Source organism: Vicia villosa, linkage group LG1 (assembly GCF_029867415.1).
Source record: "Vicia villosa cultivar HV-30 ecotype Madison, WI linkage group LG1, Vvil1.0, whole genome shotgun sequence".
Classification (NCBI taxonomy): Eukaryota; Viridiplantae; Streptophyta; class Magnoliopsida; order Fabales; family Fabaceae; genus Vicia; species Vicia villosa.
Genome location: NC_081180.1, coordinates 69,204,698 through 69,223,082, shown reverse-complemented (window position 1 = coordinate 69,223,082; position 18,385 = coordinate 69,204,698). Strand labels below are relative to the sequence as shown.

Here is an 18,385-nt window from a genome sequence, read left to right as displayed (position 1 = left end):
TGAAGTGAGTTTTCTGGGTCATGTAATTTCTAAGAGCGGTATTGCCGTAGATCCAGCAAAGGTAGAAGCTGTGTCTCAGTGGGAAGCTCCGAAGTCCGTGACTGAAATTCGTAGCTTTCTGGGTCTTGCAGGTTACTATCGGAAGTTTATAGAAGGATTTTCAAAGTTAGCTCTACCGTTGACGAAGTTGACTAGAAAGGGTCAAGCATTTGTTTGGGACTCGGAATGTGAAGAAGGATTCCAAGAATTAAAGAAGAGGCTGACTAGTGCTCCTATTTTAATTTTGCCGAATCCGGCAGAATCTTTTGTTGTGTATTGTGATGCTTCATTGATGGGACTTGGAGGTGTGCTAATGCAGAACCAACAAGTAGTCGCTTATGCGTCGAGACAACTTAAAGTGCATGAGAAGAATTACCCGACTCATGACTTAGAGTTAGCAGCAGTGGTGTTTGTGTTGAAATTATGGAGACATTATCTTTATGGTTCACGGTTCGAGGTGTTTAGTGATCATAAGAGTCTGAAGTACCTATTTGATCAGAAAGAGCTTAATATGAGACAGAGGAGGTGGTTAGAGTTCCTTAAAGATTATGACTTCGAGCTGAATTACCATCCGGGTAAGGCGAATGTTGTTGCTGATGCTTTGAGTAGGAAGTCCTTGCACATGTCAATGTTGATGGTACGAGAACTAGATTTGATTGAACAATTCCGGGATTTAAGTTTAGTATGTGAAGGTACTTCGAATAGTATCAAGTTAGGTATGTTAAAGCTGACAAGTGGATTTCTTGATGAGATCAGAGAAAAGCAGAAAGATGATGTGGGACTAGTTGACAGATTGACCTTAATTACCCAAGGAAAAGGAGGTGAGTTCAGAATTGATGAGAATGGCATAATGAGGTTTGGCGGCCGTGTTTGTGTTCCTGATGTTACTGAACTGAAGAAGAGTATCTTGGAAGAAGGACATCGTAGTGGATTGAGTATTCACCCTGGTGCTACTAAGATGTACCATGATTTGAAGAAGTTATTCTGGTGGCCGGGAATGAAAAAGGACATAGCTGAATTTGTTTATTCTTGTTTGACTTGTCAGAAGTCAAAGATCGAACATCAGAAGCCGTATGGGACTATGCAACCTTTATTTATTCCTGAATGGAAGTGGGATAGCATATCCATGGACTTTGTATCTGGATTGCCAAGAACAGCTAAGAACTATGAAGCCATTTGGGTTATTGTGGATAGACTGACGAAGTCTGCTCACTTCATACCGATGAGGATGGATTATTCGATGGAAAGGTTGGCACAGTTGTACATTGAGAAAATAGTAAGTTTGCATGGTATTCCTTCGAGCATAGTATCAGATAGAGATCCAAGATTTACATCCAGATTTTGGGAAGGGTTACAGAAGGCCTTGGGTACTAAATTGAGGTTAAGTTCTGCTTACCATCCGCAGACTGATGGTCAGACTGAAAGGACGATTCAATCATTAGAAGACCTATTGCGTGCTTGTGTATTGGAAAAAGGTGGTACATGGGATAGTTATTTGCCGTTGATTGAGTTCACTTACAACAACAGTTACCATTCGAGTATTGGTATGGCTCCATTTGAAGCCTTGTATGGTAGAAGGTGTAGGACACCACTGTGCTGGTATGAATCTGGTGAAAGTGCAGTGATTGGACCAGAGATTGTTCAAGAGACGACAGAAAGGATTAAGATGATTCAAGAGAAGATGAAGGCTTCTCAAAGTCGTCAGAAGAGCTATCATGATAAAAGGCGGAGAACACTTGAATTTCAAGAAGGAGATCATGTGTTTCTGAGAGTAACTCCTACGACGGGTGTTGGTCGAGCACTAAAGTCAAGGAAGTTGACGCCACGTTTCATTGGTCCGTTTCAGATTACAGAAAGAGTAGGAGAGGTTGCTTATCGTATTGCTTTACCAACAACACTTGCAAACCTACATGACGTATTCCATATATCTCAATTAAGGAAATATATAGCGGATCCGTCTCATGTAATCCAGGCAGATGACGTGCAAGTGAGAGATAATATGACAGTTGAGGCGTTGCCTATGAGGATTGAAGATCGGAAGATAAAGCAACTACGTGGTAAAGAAATAGCTTTAGTCCGAGTAGCTTGGGGAGGAGCTGCAGGTGGAAATGTTACGTGGGAGCTAGAGAGTCAGATGAAAGACTCTTATCCCGAACTCTTCGTTTGAGGTATGTTTTCGAGGACGAAAACTCTTTTAGTGGGGGAGAGTTGTAACACCCCGTTAATTCTAGTGTATTAATTTAATTATTTTATTAATTAAATTATTAGAATTAATAATCTGTGGGAATTATTTGGAAAATAATAAAAATATGGTGTTGGGCTGAGTGTGATAGTTAGTAGAAAGGGGGTGTTAACTAAGCAAGCCCATTAAGAATGTTTTATTTTATTTTTCATAAAATAAAGGAAATTGGGAAAAAGAGAAGCAGAAGCAGTAGAAGCAGATTTTGGGACTGAAGAACACGTGAAAGTGAGAAGAGCCAAAGGGGGAGAAGAACTTCGAAGATCCGACTCTAAGGTAAGGGGGGATTCTTCGGGTTAGTAATCCTTATGCGATTATAGGTAGTAGGATTGATTAGGATTATTGTTTAGTTCATTCGTACGTGTCGGGTTGGGAATTTGTTAGGTTTTGATGATCTTGTATGAATTGACATAATCCTGTTGATACTTGTGATATATGATGTTAATACATGTCAATAACCTATTTGAAATGTGTAATTGTGTGAAAAACAATGTTAATTGTGTGCTATGTTCGTATGTACCTGAAATTGGGGTTATGGGATAGGGTAAAAGCTGTCAAAATGGTGATTTTTGCTGTGCAGGTACGTAGGAACCGGTTCCCATGTGGGACGAACCGGTTCCCCCTTGTAAAAACAGAGAAATATGGGTTCTGGGTAGCTGGGAACCGGTTCCCATGTAGGGACAACCCGGTTCCCCATAGTAAATATCCGAGGCGTGATTCTGGAGCTGCCAGGAACCGGTTCCCACGTAGGGACAACCCCGTTCCTGCAGCATTTTTCTAAAAATGTTTTATCTTTGAAAGCTCATAACTTTTGATCCGAGTATCCGATTTATGTGCCGTTTTGAGCATTGTGAAGCTGAATTAAAGGCCTATATGATGAATAGGTGGTATGGATGTGAAGTCCAAGTTGTTTATTTGTGATTATATTATTTCTTGGTTGATGACTTTCATGTATGCGTGTGATATGTTTGTATGAATGCTAAGAATATATATACATGCTTATTGGTGATGATTTGGTGATGATAATGAGACGATGTGTTACATCGGATTGGTGATGTTGTAAGCATGTTATATGTTGCATTCATTGGCATACATTTTTGGTGATGGATCCCGGTGATGAAAGTGGATCAAAATGGTGGGCATAATTCCCATTGTGTGGAATTTGTGCTGGTTAAAACTGTATCTTGGTGATGAAAAAGATCGGTTGGATGGGTTTATCCCATGGATGGTACCACATGCATTAGTGTCAGTTCATTCATTGCATTATATTATGATATGACTGAACGATTGTGTGGAGTGATAGAATATGCTTATGTACTGATGTTTGGTTGTTATAACAAATTCCGATTCTATGTATGATGAGTGGATGATAATTGCTATGATATTCCATTGCTTATGATTGTATAATGGTTATTAATTCGAATGAAACTCACCCTTACTTTGATGATTTCAGATTAAGGATGTAGCGGCGTGTGATTGGGTGAAGATAGCTTATAAGCTAGCCCGTAGTTCGTGTCGAGTCATGCTCTGATTGTAACACTGGGATCGATTAGTCTTAGCGTTACTTGAGATACTATGTTGTTATTTTGTTTATGGATTATGTATTGATGAGCTGTTTGGATATGCTCCTAACATTGTTTGAAATAAGTTTCCGCTGTGATGAACACATGTTGAAGTTTGGTTAATTTTAATAAAAGCATGACAATCGACTTTGATGTTTTATTTATTTAATAATTGTAACATCCTTGATGTGTTATTACTCTGATTATATTATTTTACCGTGGGGTTTTAGAAGGGTGTTACAATAGTGGTATCAGAGCATAGTCGGTCGTTAGAGTCAGAGTCTTAGTGTCAGTGTTCCCTTGTATGCGACTAGTGTAAGGTAAACACTGTCGATACTTCTATTCTGATGAGATTGTTTTGTGATTTAGCAGAACAATGGCTGGAAGAGGTGGAAGGAACGATGATGCTATCGCAGAGGCTCTAGGCATGATTGCTGGTGTATTGGGAGGGAATGCTAATGGAGCTGCGATTGGTGCTGACAGGCAGTTGAACAGCTTTCAGAGGAACAACCCTCCACTGTTCAAAGGCACTCATGACCCTGATGGTGCCCAGAAATGGTTGAAAGAGATCGAGAGGATCTTCCGAGTGATCGATTGTGCAGAAAATCTGAAGGTGAGGTACGGTACTCACATGCTATCAGAAGAAGCTGATGACTGGTGGGTTACTACTAAGACTGAATTGGATTCAGATGGGATTGCGATTACTTGGGCCATATTCAAGAGAGAATTTCTGAGGAAGTACTATCCTGAAGATGTTCGGGGAAAGAAGGAGATTGAGTTCTTGGAACTGAAACAGGGTAGTATGACAGTGCCTGAATATGCTTCCAAATTTGTGGAATTGGCTAAGCACTACACACCCTACACCAACGATGCAGCTGGAGAATTCTCTAAGTGTATCAAGTTTGAGAATGGTCTTCGTGATGAGATCAAACAGGGCATCAGGTATCAAAGGATTCGCCGATTTGCTGATTTGGTGGACTGTAGCAGAATATTTGAAGAAGACAGTCTTAAGCTGAGATCATCTCACTCTCGCGAGTTAGTTGATAAGAAGGGTAAGAAGCCTATGGACAGAGGTACACCATATGGTAGGGGAAACCCAAGAGCTGGTAATTGGAAAAGGCCTAGTGGGGGAGATTCTGGTGCTCCCTTTAGGTGCTTCAACTGTGGTGAACCAGGACATAAGAGGAATGAGTGCAAGAAAGAAGAGAAGAAGTGCTTTAAGTGTGGCAGAGTAGGCCATGTTGCTCCTGACTGTAAGATGAGAACTGTGACTTGTTATAACTGTGGAGAAGAAGGCCATATCAGTACACAGTGCACCAAGCCGAAGAAGAACCAGTCTGGGGGAAAAGTCTTTGCTTTGTCTGGATCAGAAACTACTCCGGAGGATAGACTGATTAAAGGTACGTGTTTCATACATAACACACCTTTAATTGCGATTATTGATACTGGTGCGACTCACTCGTTTATTTCATTGGATTGTGCTAAGAGGCTGAATTTAGAGATATCAAAGATTGATGGAAGTATGGTTATTGACACTCCTGCGTCGGGTTCAGTGACCACTTCATCTGCATGTTTGAACTGTCCTATTGATATATTTGGTAGGAAGTTTGGAATGGACTTAGTGTGCCTTCCACTTGAACAACTTGACATTATTCTGGGGATGAACTGGTTGCAATTTAACCGAGTTCATATAAATTGTTTTACGAAGACGGTCATCTTTCCTGAAGAGATGAGTATCGAAGAGTTGGCAATGACTGCAAGACAAGTGGGTGAAGCAATTCAAGAAGGGGCAGCCGTGTTTATGCTTTTTGCGTCGATGGAAGTGAAAGGAAGAGTAGCAAGTAAGGAATTACCAGTGGTCCGAGAATTTCCAGAAGTTTTTCCAGAAGATGTCAGAGAACTACCACCTGAAAGGGAAGTAGAGTTTGCTATTGAGTTAGTTCCTGGAACCAGTCCTATATCGATGGCACCTTATAGAATGTCGGCATCTGAATTGACCGAGTTGAAGAGTCAATTAGAAGAATTGTTGGAGAAGGAGTTCATCCGTCCAAGTGTGTCACCGTGGGGTGCACCGGTGTTATTGGTAAAGAAGAAGGAAGGATCTATGAGGTTGTGTGTAGACTACAGACAACTGAATAAAGTTACTATCAAGAATCGGTATCCATTGCCGAGGATTGATGATCTGATGGATCAGTTAGTCGGGGCTAGTATATTCAGCAAAATTGATTTGAGGTCTGGGTATCATCAGATTCGTGTGAAGGCGGACGATATTCAGAAGACTGCGTTCAGAACGAGGTATGGTCATTATGAGTACACTGTGATGCCGTTCGGGGTTACTAACGCACCTGGTGTTTTCATGGAATACATGAATAGGATTTTTCACCCTTATCTTGATAAGTTCGTTGTGGTGTTCATTGACGACATTCTGATATATTCCAAAAATGAAGACGAGCATGCAGAGCATCTCAGAATTGTGCTGGGAGTGTTGAAAGGGAAGAAGCTTTATGCCAAACTGTCGAAATGTGATTTCTGGTTAAGTGAAGTGAGTTTTCTGGGTCATGTAATTTCTAAGAGCGGTATTGCCGTAGATCCAGCAAAGGTAGAAGCTGTGTCTCAGTGGGAAGCTCCGAAGTCCGTGACTGAAATTCGTAGCTTTCTGGGTCTTGCAGGTTACTATCGGAAGTTTATAGAAGGATTTTCAAAGTTAGCTCTACCGTTGACGAAGTTGACTAGAAAGGGTCAAGCATTTGTTTGGGACTCGGAATGTGAAGAAGGATTCCAAGAATTAAAGAAGAGGCTGACTAGTGCTCCTATTTTAATTTTGCCGAATCCGGCAGAATCTTTTGTTGTGTATTGTGATGCTTCATTGATGGGACTTGGAGGTGTGCTAATGCAGAACCAACAAGTAGTCGCTTATGCGTCGAGACAACTTAAAGTGCATGAGAAGAATTACCCGACTCATGACTTAGAGTTAGCAGCAGTGGTGTTTGTGTTGAAATTATGGAGACATTATCTTTAGGGTAAAAGCTGTCAAAATGGTGATTTTTGCTGTGCAGGTACGTAGGAACCGGTTCCCATGTGGGACGAACCGGTTCCCCCTTGTAAAAACAGAGAAATATGGGTTCTGGGTAGCTGGGAACCGGTTCCCATGTAGGGACAACCCGGTTCCCCATAGTAAATATCCGAGGCGTGATTCTGGAGCTGCCAGGAACCGGTTCCCACGTAGGGACAACCCCGTTCCTGCAGCATTTTTCTAAAAATGTTTTATCTTTGAAAGCTCATAACTTTTGATCCGAGTATCCGATTTATGTGCCGTTTTGAGCATTGTGAAGCTGAATTAAAGGCCTATATGATGAATAGGTGGTATGGATGTGAAGTCCAAGTTGTTTATTTGTGATTATATTATTTCTTGGTTGATGACTTTCATGTATGCGTGTGATATGTTTGTATGAATGCTAAGAATATATATACATGCTTATTGGTGATGATTTGGTGATGATAATGAGACGATGTGTTACATCGGATTGGTGATGTTGTAAGCATGTTATATGTTGCATTCATTGGCATACATTTTTGGTGATGGATCCCGGTGATGAAAGTGGATCAAAATGGTGGGCATAATTCCCATTGTGTGGAATTTGTGCTGGTTAAAACTGTATCTTGGTGATGAAAAAGATCGGTTGGATGGGTTTATCCCATGGATGGTACCACATGCATTAGTGTCAGTTCATTCATTGCATTATATTATGATATGACTGAACGATTGTGTGGAGTGATAGAATATGCTTATGTACTGATGTTTGGTTGTTATAACAAATTCCGATTCTATGTATGATGAGTGGATGATAATTGCTATGATATTCCATTGCTTATGATTGTATAATGGTTATTAATTCGAATGAAACTCACCCTTACTTTGATGATTTCAGATTAAGGATGTAGCGGCGTGTGATTGGGTGAAGATAGCTTATAAGCTAGCCCGTAGTTCGTGTCGAGTCATGCTCTGATTGTAACACTGGGATCGATTAGTCTTAGCGTTACTTGAGATACTATGTTGTTATTTTGTTTATGGATTATGTATTGATGAGCTGTTTGGATATGCTCCTAACATTGTTTGAAATAAGTTTCCGCTGTGATGAACACATGTTGAAGTTTGGTTAATTTTAATAAAAGCATGACAATCGACTTTGATGTTTTATTTATTTAATAATTGTAACATCCTTGATGTGTTATTACTCTGATTATATTATTTTACCGTGGGGTTTTAGAAGGGTGTTACAGCGCGAACACGGGTACGCGGCGCGACCTGTGTGTATCACAAATTCCTGGCATTCTGCCCACCTGTTCGCGGCGCCAACCCTATGCACGCAGCGCGAACCGGCGATTTCAGAAACCCCAACCTGCAGAAAACAGCATTCTACACATTCCAAACTCTCCCAATTCATACCAGTACGAACCTAGGGAAATAGAATGCACAAACAACACAAAATACATCTCATAATACACCAATTACACATCAATTGAGACCATAACAACGCAGACATCATAGATTCAAACATAGAGATCAAACATCATACAATTGACTCAATCCTTAAACCTATCATATGACTCAATCAACCCGAATTCCACATCTATTCAGTATTATCAACCCCTAACCCGATAATAGATGATAATCAGATAAGTCCCCCCTTACCTTAGCCAAATTCTTGAATTGGTTCCTCTTCCTCTTTGGTTCTCCTTCACTTTCTTCATTTCCTCTTCTCACAGCTTCTGGTTTTCACGTTCTAATTTTTCCCTTCTCCTCTTGTTTTCCTTTATTTTATGAAAAACATAAAATTAGAAATGGGCTCTTACACAATTACACCCCCACTTTACTAATTCCACCGCATGGCCCAATAACTTAACATTTTATTATTTTTCCACATAATTCAAAAAAATGTTAATTTCCCATAATTAATTTAAATCTTGATTAAATTAATTAAATAAGAATTTTTTGGATGTTACAGATGATACAATTATAATTGGTAAGAAAAGTTGGAAGAATATTTGAGCGATTAAAGCAACTCTTCATTTATTTGAATTGGTGTCTGGTTTGAAGGTCCACTTTCATAAGAGTCTGCTCGTTGGTATTAACATATCTCAATGTTGGTTAGAGGAAGCGGCATCAGTTCTTCATTGCAAGGTCGGAACATTACCTTTCAAGTACTTGGGTCTTTCAATTGGAGGAGACCCTAGGAGAGAGTGTTTGTGGAAACCGATTTTGGAAGTTGTAAGTAGAGATGACAATGGGTCGGGTCGGGTGAGGGTTTCACACTACCCAAACCCGCACCCGAAATAACGGGTGACACCCTAACCCGAACCCAAACCCAGTCAACTCGGGTTTTCACCCGTTGACTCGAGTTCGGGTGTGGGTGAGCCCCGCGGGTTTGGGTCTGCTTGGCATCCCTAGCTGTAAGGTGTAGATTGTTTGGTTGGAACCATAAACATCTATCTACTGGAGGAAGATTTGTCTTGTTGAAATCAGTCATGTATACGCTACTGGTCTATTTCCTTTCTTTCTTAAAGCTCTGACAGGTATCATCTCTAAGCTTGAATCCTTGTTTTAAAATTTTCTATGGGGGGAAGTTGAAGACAGTAGGAAAATATATTGGGTGAAACGGGAGAAGGTCTGTTAGAAAATTGAGGAGGAAGAGCTAGGGATAAAGAATTTGAAGACTTTCAACTTAGCAGTATTAGGAAAATAGAAATGGAGGCTAAGAATGGAAAAAAAAAGTTTTTGGTACAATGTCTTAGCAATTAAATATGGCGAAGCAAACAATACAATTAATAGAGAGGGAAGTTTTCATTCAGTGTGGTGGAAAGACATTCAAACGATTGAAAATGGGATGTGGGGCTTCAAGATGAATTGGTTCTCAGATAAGTTTAGGAAAGAAGCAGGAAACAACAAAGATACATATTTCTGGGACAATTCATGGATTGATGGGATTCCTCTTAGAACTAGATTCCCAAGTTTATTCTTTTTATCGTAAGACAAAAATGCCACTGTCCAGGACCATATTTAGGTAGAAGAGCGGGAGTGGAAATGGAATTTCAATTGGAGTTGGGTGTTAAGACAAACAAGACTGGGTTGGATTGAAGAACTTATGAATATAGCGCGGAGCTAGCACTCGACATTTATAGGGAAGGGAAGATGGGTTTGGGGAAGAAGTCAATACTCTGTCATGGAAGGGTACGACACGCTAGTAGAGGGTTTAGAAAGTTTGAACCGGAGGAAATTTAACCGCTGCTTGGAACAAGTTAGTTCCGACTAAGGTGACAGTACTGGCATGGAGATTACTTCAAAATAGGATTCCTACAAAGGACAACTTAATCAAAAGCGGTGTTCTGAGTGCGTCGCAGTCTGAGTGTCCATCCGGATGTGGAGTGAGCGAATCTGCTTCACACTTGCTTTTCGAATGTACTGTTTTCTCGGCAGTGTGGGAAAAAAAATTCTAAACTGGCTAAATTTTGTTACTGCAACTCATAACGATGCATTACCAAATCTGACACATTTTGTAGGGTTGCTAGATCTCGACAGAGGGAGGGAGGAGTGACTTAGTATAATATGGTTTGCTTGTATTTGGGTGATTTGGAAGGGGCGTAACGAGAAAAGCTTTAGGGACATAAGTGGATCAGTGGAACAGTGGGTCGAGAGCATAAAAGTGTTGGCTTGGAGATGGTTGAAATCCAAGTTGAAAGGATTCAACTACTCGCTAAGTCAATGGCTCTTGAATCCGAAGGAATGTTTCTAGTTCTACAGTTCAGGATTGCGGAGTCGCATAGTCCGTAGCTAAATCGAGGCAGTGATGTTACATTCTTCATTTATGGTGTCTTTGATACTGTCATGGTGTGGATGATGGAAATCAATTATTCGAGGATGTGTTTCTGAATTGTCCCTTTGCTGTCAGTTTTTTAGATGGCGACTGGATCTCTGCAAGGGATTCCCCCTGTTGTGTTTGAAGTCACTTGGTAAACAATAAATATTGTGGAGCTGATTGAGGCTCTGAAGCATCTCTTGTTTAGGGATCGAAGGTTGTGGTCAAAGTTGTTTGAAGGTATAATCTTGCAGGAACTATTGAGAAGATTGAAAAGTCTAAATATTTTGGAATAGGCTATAGCCAATAGTCGGAGTAAGTGGAGTTTGAGGAGTTGAAATGGTAGGAGAAGTCAGTAGAACTAGAACCGTTCTTAATGTTGGAATAGGTGGAGCCTCTCTCGGTGAACCGGGAGTGTTCACTGTCGCAGCTGCAACAACATTACGTTGGACGACTAGTCGAGTGGACTTGAATGTTGCCATGATTTGTGTAAGATTGATCGAACGGGAGAGCAGAAAAAAGACTAGTTGAAGTAGATGAGTGGTGAAGAGACAATTGTTTTTATAGGAATTCAAGGGAATCAACAGTTGATTCCTAATTACTGCGCCATTGTTTTGAGGTGAAATGAGAAATACATAATGATGAGGGAACATACTCTTCTAGTGTGGAGGCGAGAGCTTTCGGTGTGATGAGGCGAGGAGAACCTGCAAAGTTAGTACCCTAACGTCCAAGTCAGTGAAGTCTATGAAGTGTAGTTCGAGAGTGGAAATAAGATAATACCTGAAATGGTGCATCCTTTGGTTTATATATGGTAGATGGCTAAAATTGTTTTCGTTTAGTCCGACGTGAGATGTGGGGATTCGTCCGATCATATCTGACGAAAAACTGTGCAATAGTAAGTAGGATCAAATGTTTGATTATTGACGAGGTTTCACGTGTTCCTTTATCTACCAAATTGATATTTTGAAATTGACCTCATAATTGGGTTCTCTTTTTTGGATTTCTATCCGGTTCGAAACAAATGTTATTAGTGTATTTTTTGGTTTGTGAAGACCACATTGATTTTATTTTAAAACTTCAATTTAGAGCTATAAAAAGTTCTCCAATAATCTAAACATGCAATATTTTCTTTGAAAAAAAAAATAAAGAGTTAAAAGCCGGGACGAATATTATTCATATAAACTTAACTATCTACACATATCACTTTACTTTAGAAGCATTGATATAAATCACAATTTTTTTGTATGATTCTGTATTTTCTGTAAGCATTTCTTTAATATCATCAAAATTTTATTTCTTTATGTAACTAAACAATCATTTCTCAATTTAAATTGTAACATTATAGAATATCATACTAAATCAGACTTGTTCAAACCAATCAGAGTAGGTTAAGACATATAAATTTGAAACAAAATTGAAATAAAAATGCTCAACTTAAATTCTCATAACAAAGAAACCATAAATCCATACAACTAAATATCATGGAGTTACTCACTTTTCCATACATGTCATATGCAATCACACTCTTAGGTAGAAGAAAATCACATTATTAAATAGCAAGTTTTTAAGTGTTTTTAATTAAAAAAAGTCCTTGATTTTGTTATCAAGCACAAGTGTACTAAGTGCATAATAAGCCTTTTCTGTAGGATGATAACTATCCCAAAACACATAATCAGAAGGATTCGAACATGTGTTCATGCTGAAACGGTTGCACAATATCCCAACTTCTATATTCCCTGTACCACAGCAACCTTTCTCCGTCTCATTGAAACCATACTTAGATGGATTTTGGATGATCTCTAAGAATGGATTGTAACAATCAAGATACACAAATTTAGCATCTGAATAATTTCTCTCAAGTGTTTTCAGATTGAAGTAGAGCTTAGTGTTGAAGAGTTTTGCTGCATTATTAGAAGTGTTTGAACATTCTCTAAAAATGCCTCCATTGAGTGTTCTTTGAGATGGCACACACCCTATAACTGGTATGTTGAATACTCCAATCCTTCTACCTCCTTCTCCATATAGTTTCTATGATATAATGATAGAAGAAAATGATGTTTAGCTATGAACAGCAAATGTTAGATGTAAATAGTAATATTATCACAAGATTTTAGTTATTTGTCTCTACCTAAATTTGACTTTAGTACAAAAGGGTAAGATAACATGTTCAAGCCATCTTTGAGGTGCGTTAGAAGTACTGCAACACATAGTCTCAAATTTTATTTGTCTATCATAGTTAAACCAGGACTATATAAGACTTTTAATTATAAAAGTACAGACTCCAATACAGGCACAAGAACACAACACGATATAGATATTCCGACACCAATCATGTCATATCAAAAGCATAAGACAACAACACCACTACTATATATCCTATAGTATTTAACATATATTTATCCATTTATTAAAAAAAGTTGAAAATATTATAATCAAAATTGATGTTTTTATTTCTGCATTGATAAAATTGTTGTAAGACATGTTTAACCCTTTTAGGAGATGTGAAAGAGATTGGTTCAAAAAATGTATAAGGTGTGCTGAAACAAATAAAAAAACTATATTTTTTAAACACTTGTTTGAACTGTCTGACACGTATTGTGTAAGTGTCATACGGATGTCAGAAATCGATTCAAAGAATGTTCAAACAAAGAAAAAAAACATTTTTTAGTGGGACACTTGTTTGGCTTTTTCGACACATGTAGGACTTTTTCCGACACGTGTTGTGTAGGTGTCATACGGATGTCAGAAATCGATTCAAAGAATGTCGAAACAAAGAAAAAAAATCATTTTTAGAGGGACACTTGTTTGACTTTTCCGACACATGTAGGACTTTTCCGACACGTATTGTACGAGTGTCATACAAGTGTAAAACACCGACGCGTGTCAAACACCACTACTCTGTCCGTGCTTCATAGGTTCTTAGTTGTTTTGACACAGTTGAATTGCAGTTAATCAACGCAGCAAGGTTTCCAAAAACTGAAGACATGTTATTTAGTTGTATTCCAAAAACATACCTGTAAGAATTTTGAGGCTTCAGAAGCCATGAAATCTGTGTATGCTGGAATATCATATTGGACACGCCTAAACGGTGTTTGAGCATAAGTATTAGCAATGTCATCACTTCCTATACACACTATGTATATGCTCTTTGATAATATCAATGTCATATTCTTTCTTCCAACTGCTTCCTCCATCTTCTTCTTGTATTCCTTGAACCATTCTAATTGATCTGATAATGACTTCACAGACTTATAACACAAAGATACACAAAATTGTAATTAGTTTTTTTAAGAAATGCTAAAAAAAATGTAACGTGTGTCATTGTTAGACACTGCATCTGTCAGACACCATATGTGAAGTATTAGTGCGACGTAATTACCATTATTTTCGAAGTAAGAGGATCATATCCCGAACCACCTGAGGCAAAGCTTACACCGGTGAGGAGATCTTGAAGTTGCAACTTAGGATCAAGATAAGCAGGTAAAATCTTCTTGACTTCAAATTTTTCAGCTGAAAATAAAATGAACCAACAAAAATGTTTGTTAAGAAATTGAACAAAGAAGATTTATAATGACAAATTATGTGAAATTTTGTACCAATGATGTCTGATGGGACTACACCATTGCTGAACCTGCCAGTTGGATTTCCTCCTTGAAAATCTCTACCATATGGTGGAAAATTACATTTGACAATAGTGGTGATATAGTTGTTGTTTCCTGGATCAACTAATGAGTCACCAAATACAAAAACTGCTGGCACTGTTTCATTGTTTGGTAGATTCACAGAAGAAACATGTTGTAAGAGGATGGCTATGAAACAACACCAACAAATCAATTCATGATGAAAGGGTGATTTCATGTTTTTTATGACTAAGGTTTTTATGTTTTTGAAAAGAAGTTATAATGACATTCTCACCTTGGTGCTCACAATTTATAGGAAACTTGGTGGGTTGTTATGCTAATTCTAAGTACTAGTATTATTAATTGTAACATTATTATTGAGTGAATTTTGATGCAAATTCAATTAGAAATAACTAGTTTTTTTATTTATTTTAAATTTTGGTATGCAGAATCAATTCCACTATCCACTAGCGAGGATTCTATCTAAAAAAATTATGTACGACAACCCATGAATTTGAGAGGAACACACTAGTAATTACCGTGTTAAAAAAAATTAAAATTCAACATGGCTTTTTTTTTAATCAATTTTAAGTTTTGGCAAATATTTAATAATGTTTGAATTGACATGAATTTTGATCACTTAAAAAAGATTTTGGAATTGAGTTCGGGGGATGAGAAAACATAACTAAAAAAGAGATTTCATTAAAAATGATCTATCAAATTCTAGGACAAATATTAGTCAATAATAAAGCTAGTGTTTCTTAACACCGATAACATTATTTGCTAAAACAGTTTTTAGAGATGTTCTAACTTCTTTCTTGCAAGTAATATAGCATCAAAACAATGTGTTATTTGTGATAAAACAAAACAAGATATGTAAGTTACATGGTGATTGGCTTAGTCATAAGATTTTCATGGACCATCCTTGATTGTGTGATTGAACCTTCTAATAGCCGGTAAAAAAAAGGCTAAAGTTTTTTACTAGAAAAAAAAATCATACTTGAATTGGGAAATAAAATGCAAAAAGAGGGGAAAAAATATATAAACATTCAATTATTAATAACTGTGCTAACAATTAGACTCTAATTAATTTATTGGAATTTCTGTTTGTTTGTTAATTGGTAAGAGAGTATTAGATGTTTTGGGCCGATCATAGACCTAAATGACTAAGGTTCAGTTCATCTTAAATCCACTCTATTTGATCTATTGTATAAAATCAGTTCACATGCAAAGAATAAGGTACATTCTCTTATCTACACTTTTCACTACACTCATCTTGAATCTTGAACTGACTTGAGCATTGGAGTGCTAATCATACATGTCCACCCACATCGTCGTGAAGGAGATCAGCACCGCCGTTCAAGATCCTCAGTTCTCCAATTGCATCTATTTCTAGTTTCTTAACGAAGTAGTGACGCCGTCTGTGGGAAACGACTTCCGATTTCTAAGATTTCCATGATTTTAGATCTAAATCTTTGATTTACCAGTTGGTAACCTCTTTAGGTCATTGAATCGAGAACGATTTAGAAGAAAACAAGGAGATTTGTCGCAGTCATTTCTAACAATCACCATTTTTATTATGATTTTTCGAAATTCTAGATATTTGATTCTCCCAAGAACTCTGCAAAGTAACAGAAGAAAGGATCTCAGATCAAGATCTAGGTCTAAACTAGAGACTGAAGGCAATTTCCATGAAGATCACGCTGAAGATTCACAGTCCATTTTCCAATCTAACTTCGCCTATACTTTTCGTTGTTACTGAGGTACTTACCTTGGCGACATCAAAGATACAATAAATTCATATTTAATGACGTCGGGATACGAAGAGCTAATAGTTAACGTCGAGTGTGGACCTAATACGGAATCACCTTCTATCTGATTAGGTGTATTCCTTATAACTTGGTCCATTCTTCTCTAGAGGGGAATTTTGAATTTGAATTTGGATGTATGAATGTCAGACTTTTTAAGAATATGACACAATTGAACTTTTATACACAACTTTAGTAAGAGAAATTAATCTGTCACCCCACACTTATATTTGACACTTTCCAAAGTGTATAAAAAGACCAAAATAACTTTATTAAAAGTTTTCACTAAAAAATTTGAAATTTTCTCGGCGATACCAGAAATTTCAAGCACATATCGGGATTTTTTTTTTAAAAGTGAGATTATTACTGCAAATTTTGAAATTTCCGATAGATTTCATCTTAAATTTTAAAATTTCTAATAAATTTTACCGGAAGCTTTGAAATTTCGAGATTTTATCAGCAATTTCAAAATTTTCAAGATTTTACCACAAATTTTAAAATTTTCGCAACTAATTTCAAATAAACTACCAAAAATTATATATATATATATATATATATATATATATATATATATATATATATATATATATATATATATATATATATATATATATATATATCAGAAATTTCAATATTTAACCGAAAATTTCGTTCAAAAAAGATTATTCTCATTTCATCAAAAGCATTTCTAAAATAATAAAAAATAAGGGACAGATATAATTTAGGGGTGTCAAGTAAAATTTTGCTTTAGAAATAGTAATACAGTTATCAACTTTTTTGTTGTTGAGAAACATAGGTTATCTCTACACCTTTTATTCATGCATTGTCGTTTTTTTAGTAACCTTTGTGCATTTTTTATAGGTGTTATGCATTTAACTAAGTAGCTACCTAGTATCCATTAATTGATCCACTTATTTGCACATTTAAGCGAATCGTGCGTTAGATGCTTCCAAATAAATGCCTATAATCTCAAGTTCTAGAAATCTTCTCCACTCCCTCTAAAACCTACAAGCCCCTCTTCTTCTACTTACAAATTCTCTTTTTCTAAAGGCCTTAATGCTTATTATAGAAATTTCATTCTCTCACTTATATTTGCTTGAAAGAATTACACTAGTGTATTTGGAGTCATCCCTGCCCATTCTAATAAACAGACTTTTGGTTCTTTTACGACATCTAACATGTTTGCTTTCAAGTTGAAACTTATTTCTCAAATTAAGTAGGAGACCATAGGGTGATGTTTAAAGTGGATTATGGGGATCATATTGGAGAAAAAACAGACATACAAAGAAAATTTTACATCATATCTATAATATAAGAAAATTTACTGTTCTGGTATTCACTAAAATACCCTTTGATTAACTTAGTCTAAAGTAATATATTTGGGGCAAATAATGTCTTTTGAGTGGTTTATTAAACCCATAATCAAAATGTGTGGTGGCCCACAACAACTCACACGTTTCAGTACTAATGCTATTATTACCTTTTCCTCTTTCCAAAACTTATTTTCGTCTCTACACGACAATCCCAATAACCCTTTCTCTTCTCTTGCCCAAATTGTTCTTGGAACCCTGATTTTTGTTGACAAAAGCTTGCTTTCTTGATTCAAACATGTCACATTTCACACGCTACCGTTTCTCTTCTTTTCCTTTAGACACAAACATATCATCTGCCTCACCAACAAATACCGTCATCTCTCTCCACGCCAAACATCTCATATTTTCTCCATCTTTTTTCCATCTCTCTCCACGATAAACATCTCACTATGGTCAGACCTTATGAGAAATTGAAGTACATCAATCCAAGTAAGGAACTATGGAAAATTGTCGTCCGAATCCATCACAAGTGGACAATTTTCACAAAGAACAAAGAGCATTTCGAATTGATTCTCATTGATAAAGAGGTTTGTATTTTGTTTTCGAAATTTTCTTGAGTTTCATTTGAGGGTTTCTGGTAAAAAAAAAGAAATTGTAGCTGGTTTCGTATTAGTCTTCATATTGTTAATATGTTATCGTCTTAAAATGAATTTGAATTTTAGGGTTTTGATGTTAAAAAACTGAAATTTAATTTTTGAGTTTCTTAGTTAAAAAACTGAAAATGATTCTGGTTTCGTATCAGTCTTCATAGTGTTATTCTGGTTTCCTGATAAACTGAAAGGGTTTTTTGTTTTTTGTTTGTTAAAATACTGAAAATGTCTCTGTTATCAACTTCTAATTTCAATGCCGGAATATCATTGATGTTTTATCAAGTAAGTTAGTTTCTACTG

General features: G+C 37.0%; 1 protein-coding gene and 1 long non-coding RNA gene across 2 annotated transcripts; one reads left to right on the top strand and one right to left on the bottom strand.

The window, feature by feature from the left end:
• The first annotated feature begins 1,870 nt into the window (after positions 1-1,870).
• Positions 1,871-4,004, top strand: LOC131640900 (uncharacterized). The gene is made up of 3 exons (XR_009295375.1): positions 1,871-2,207; positions 2,443-2,554; positions 3,732-4,004. It is a non-coding gene; the product is annotated as an uncharacterized LOC131640900 (long non-coding RNA).
• Positions 4,005-12,127: 8,123 nt separating this feature from the next.
• LOC131640876 (GDSL esterase/lipase EXL3-like) lies at positions 12,128-14,569 on the bottom strand. The gene is made up of 4 exons (XM_058911249.1): positions 14,291-14,569; positions 14,074-14,204; positions 13,709-13,942; positions 12,128-12,722 (listed from the first exon to the last, which is right to left on the bottom strand). Exons 1-4 carry the CDS (start codon positions 14,550-14,552, stop codon positions 12,273-12,275), a joined length of 1,077 nt encoding a protein of 358 aa, XP_058767232.1. The 5' UTR covers positions 14,553-14,569; the 3' UTR covers positions 12,128-12,272.
• Positions 14,570-18,385: the final 3,816 nt, after the last annotated feature.

Coding starts and splice junctions, on each gene's coding strand:
- LOC131640876 (XM_058911249.1), bottom strand. CDS start 14,552: ATGAAATCACCCTTTCATCATGAATTGATTTGTTGGTGTTGTTTCATA. Junction 14,205..14,290: donor AGTCCCATCAGACATCATTG/GTACAAAATTTC, acceptor TTTTATTTTCAG/CTGAAAAATTTGAAGTCAAG. Junction 12,723..13,708: donor AAGCCTCAAAATTCTTACAG/GTATGTTTTTGG, acceptor ATTATATCATAG/AAACTATATGGAGAAGGAGG.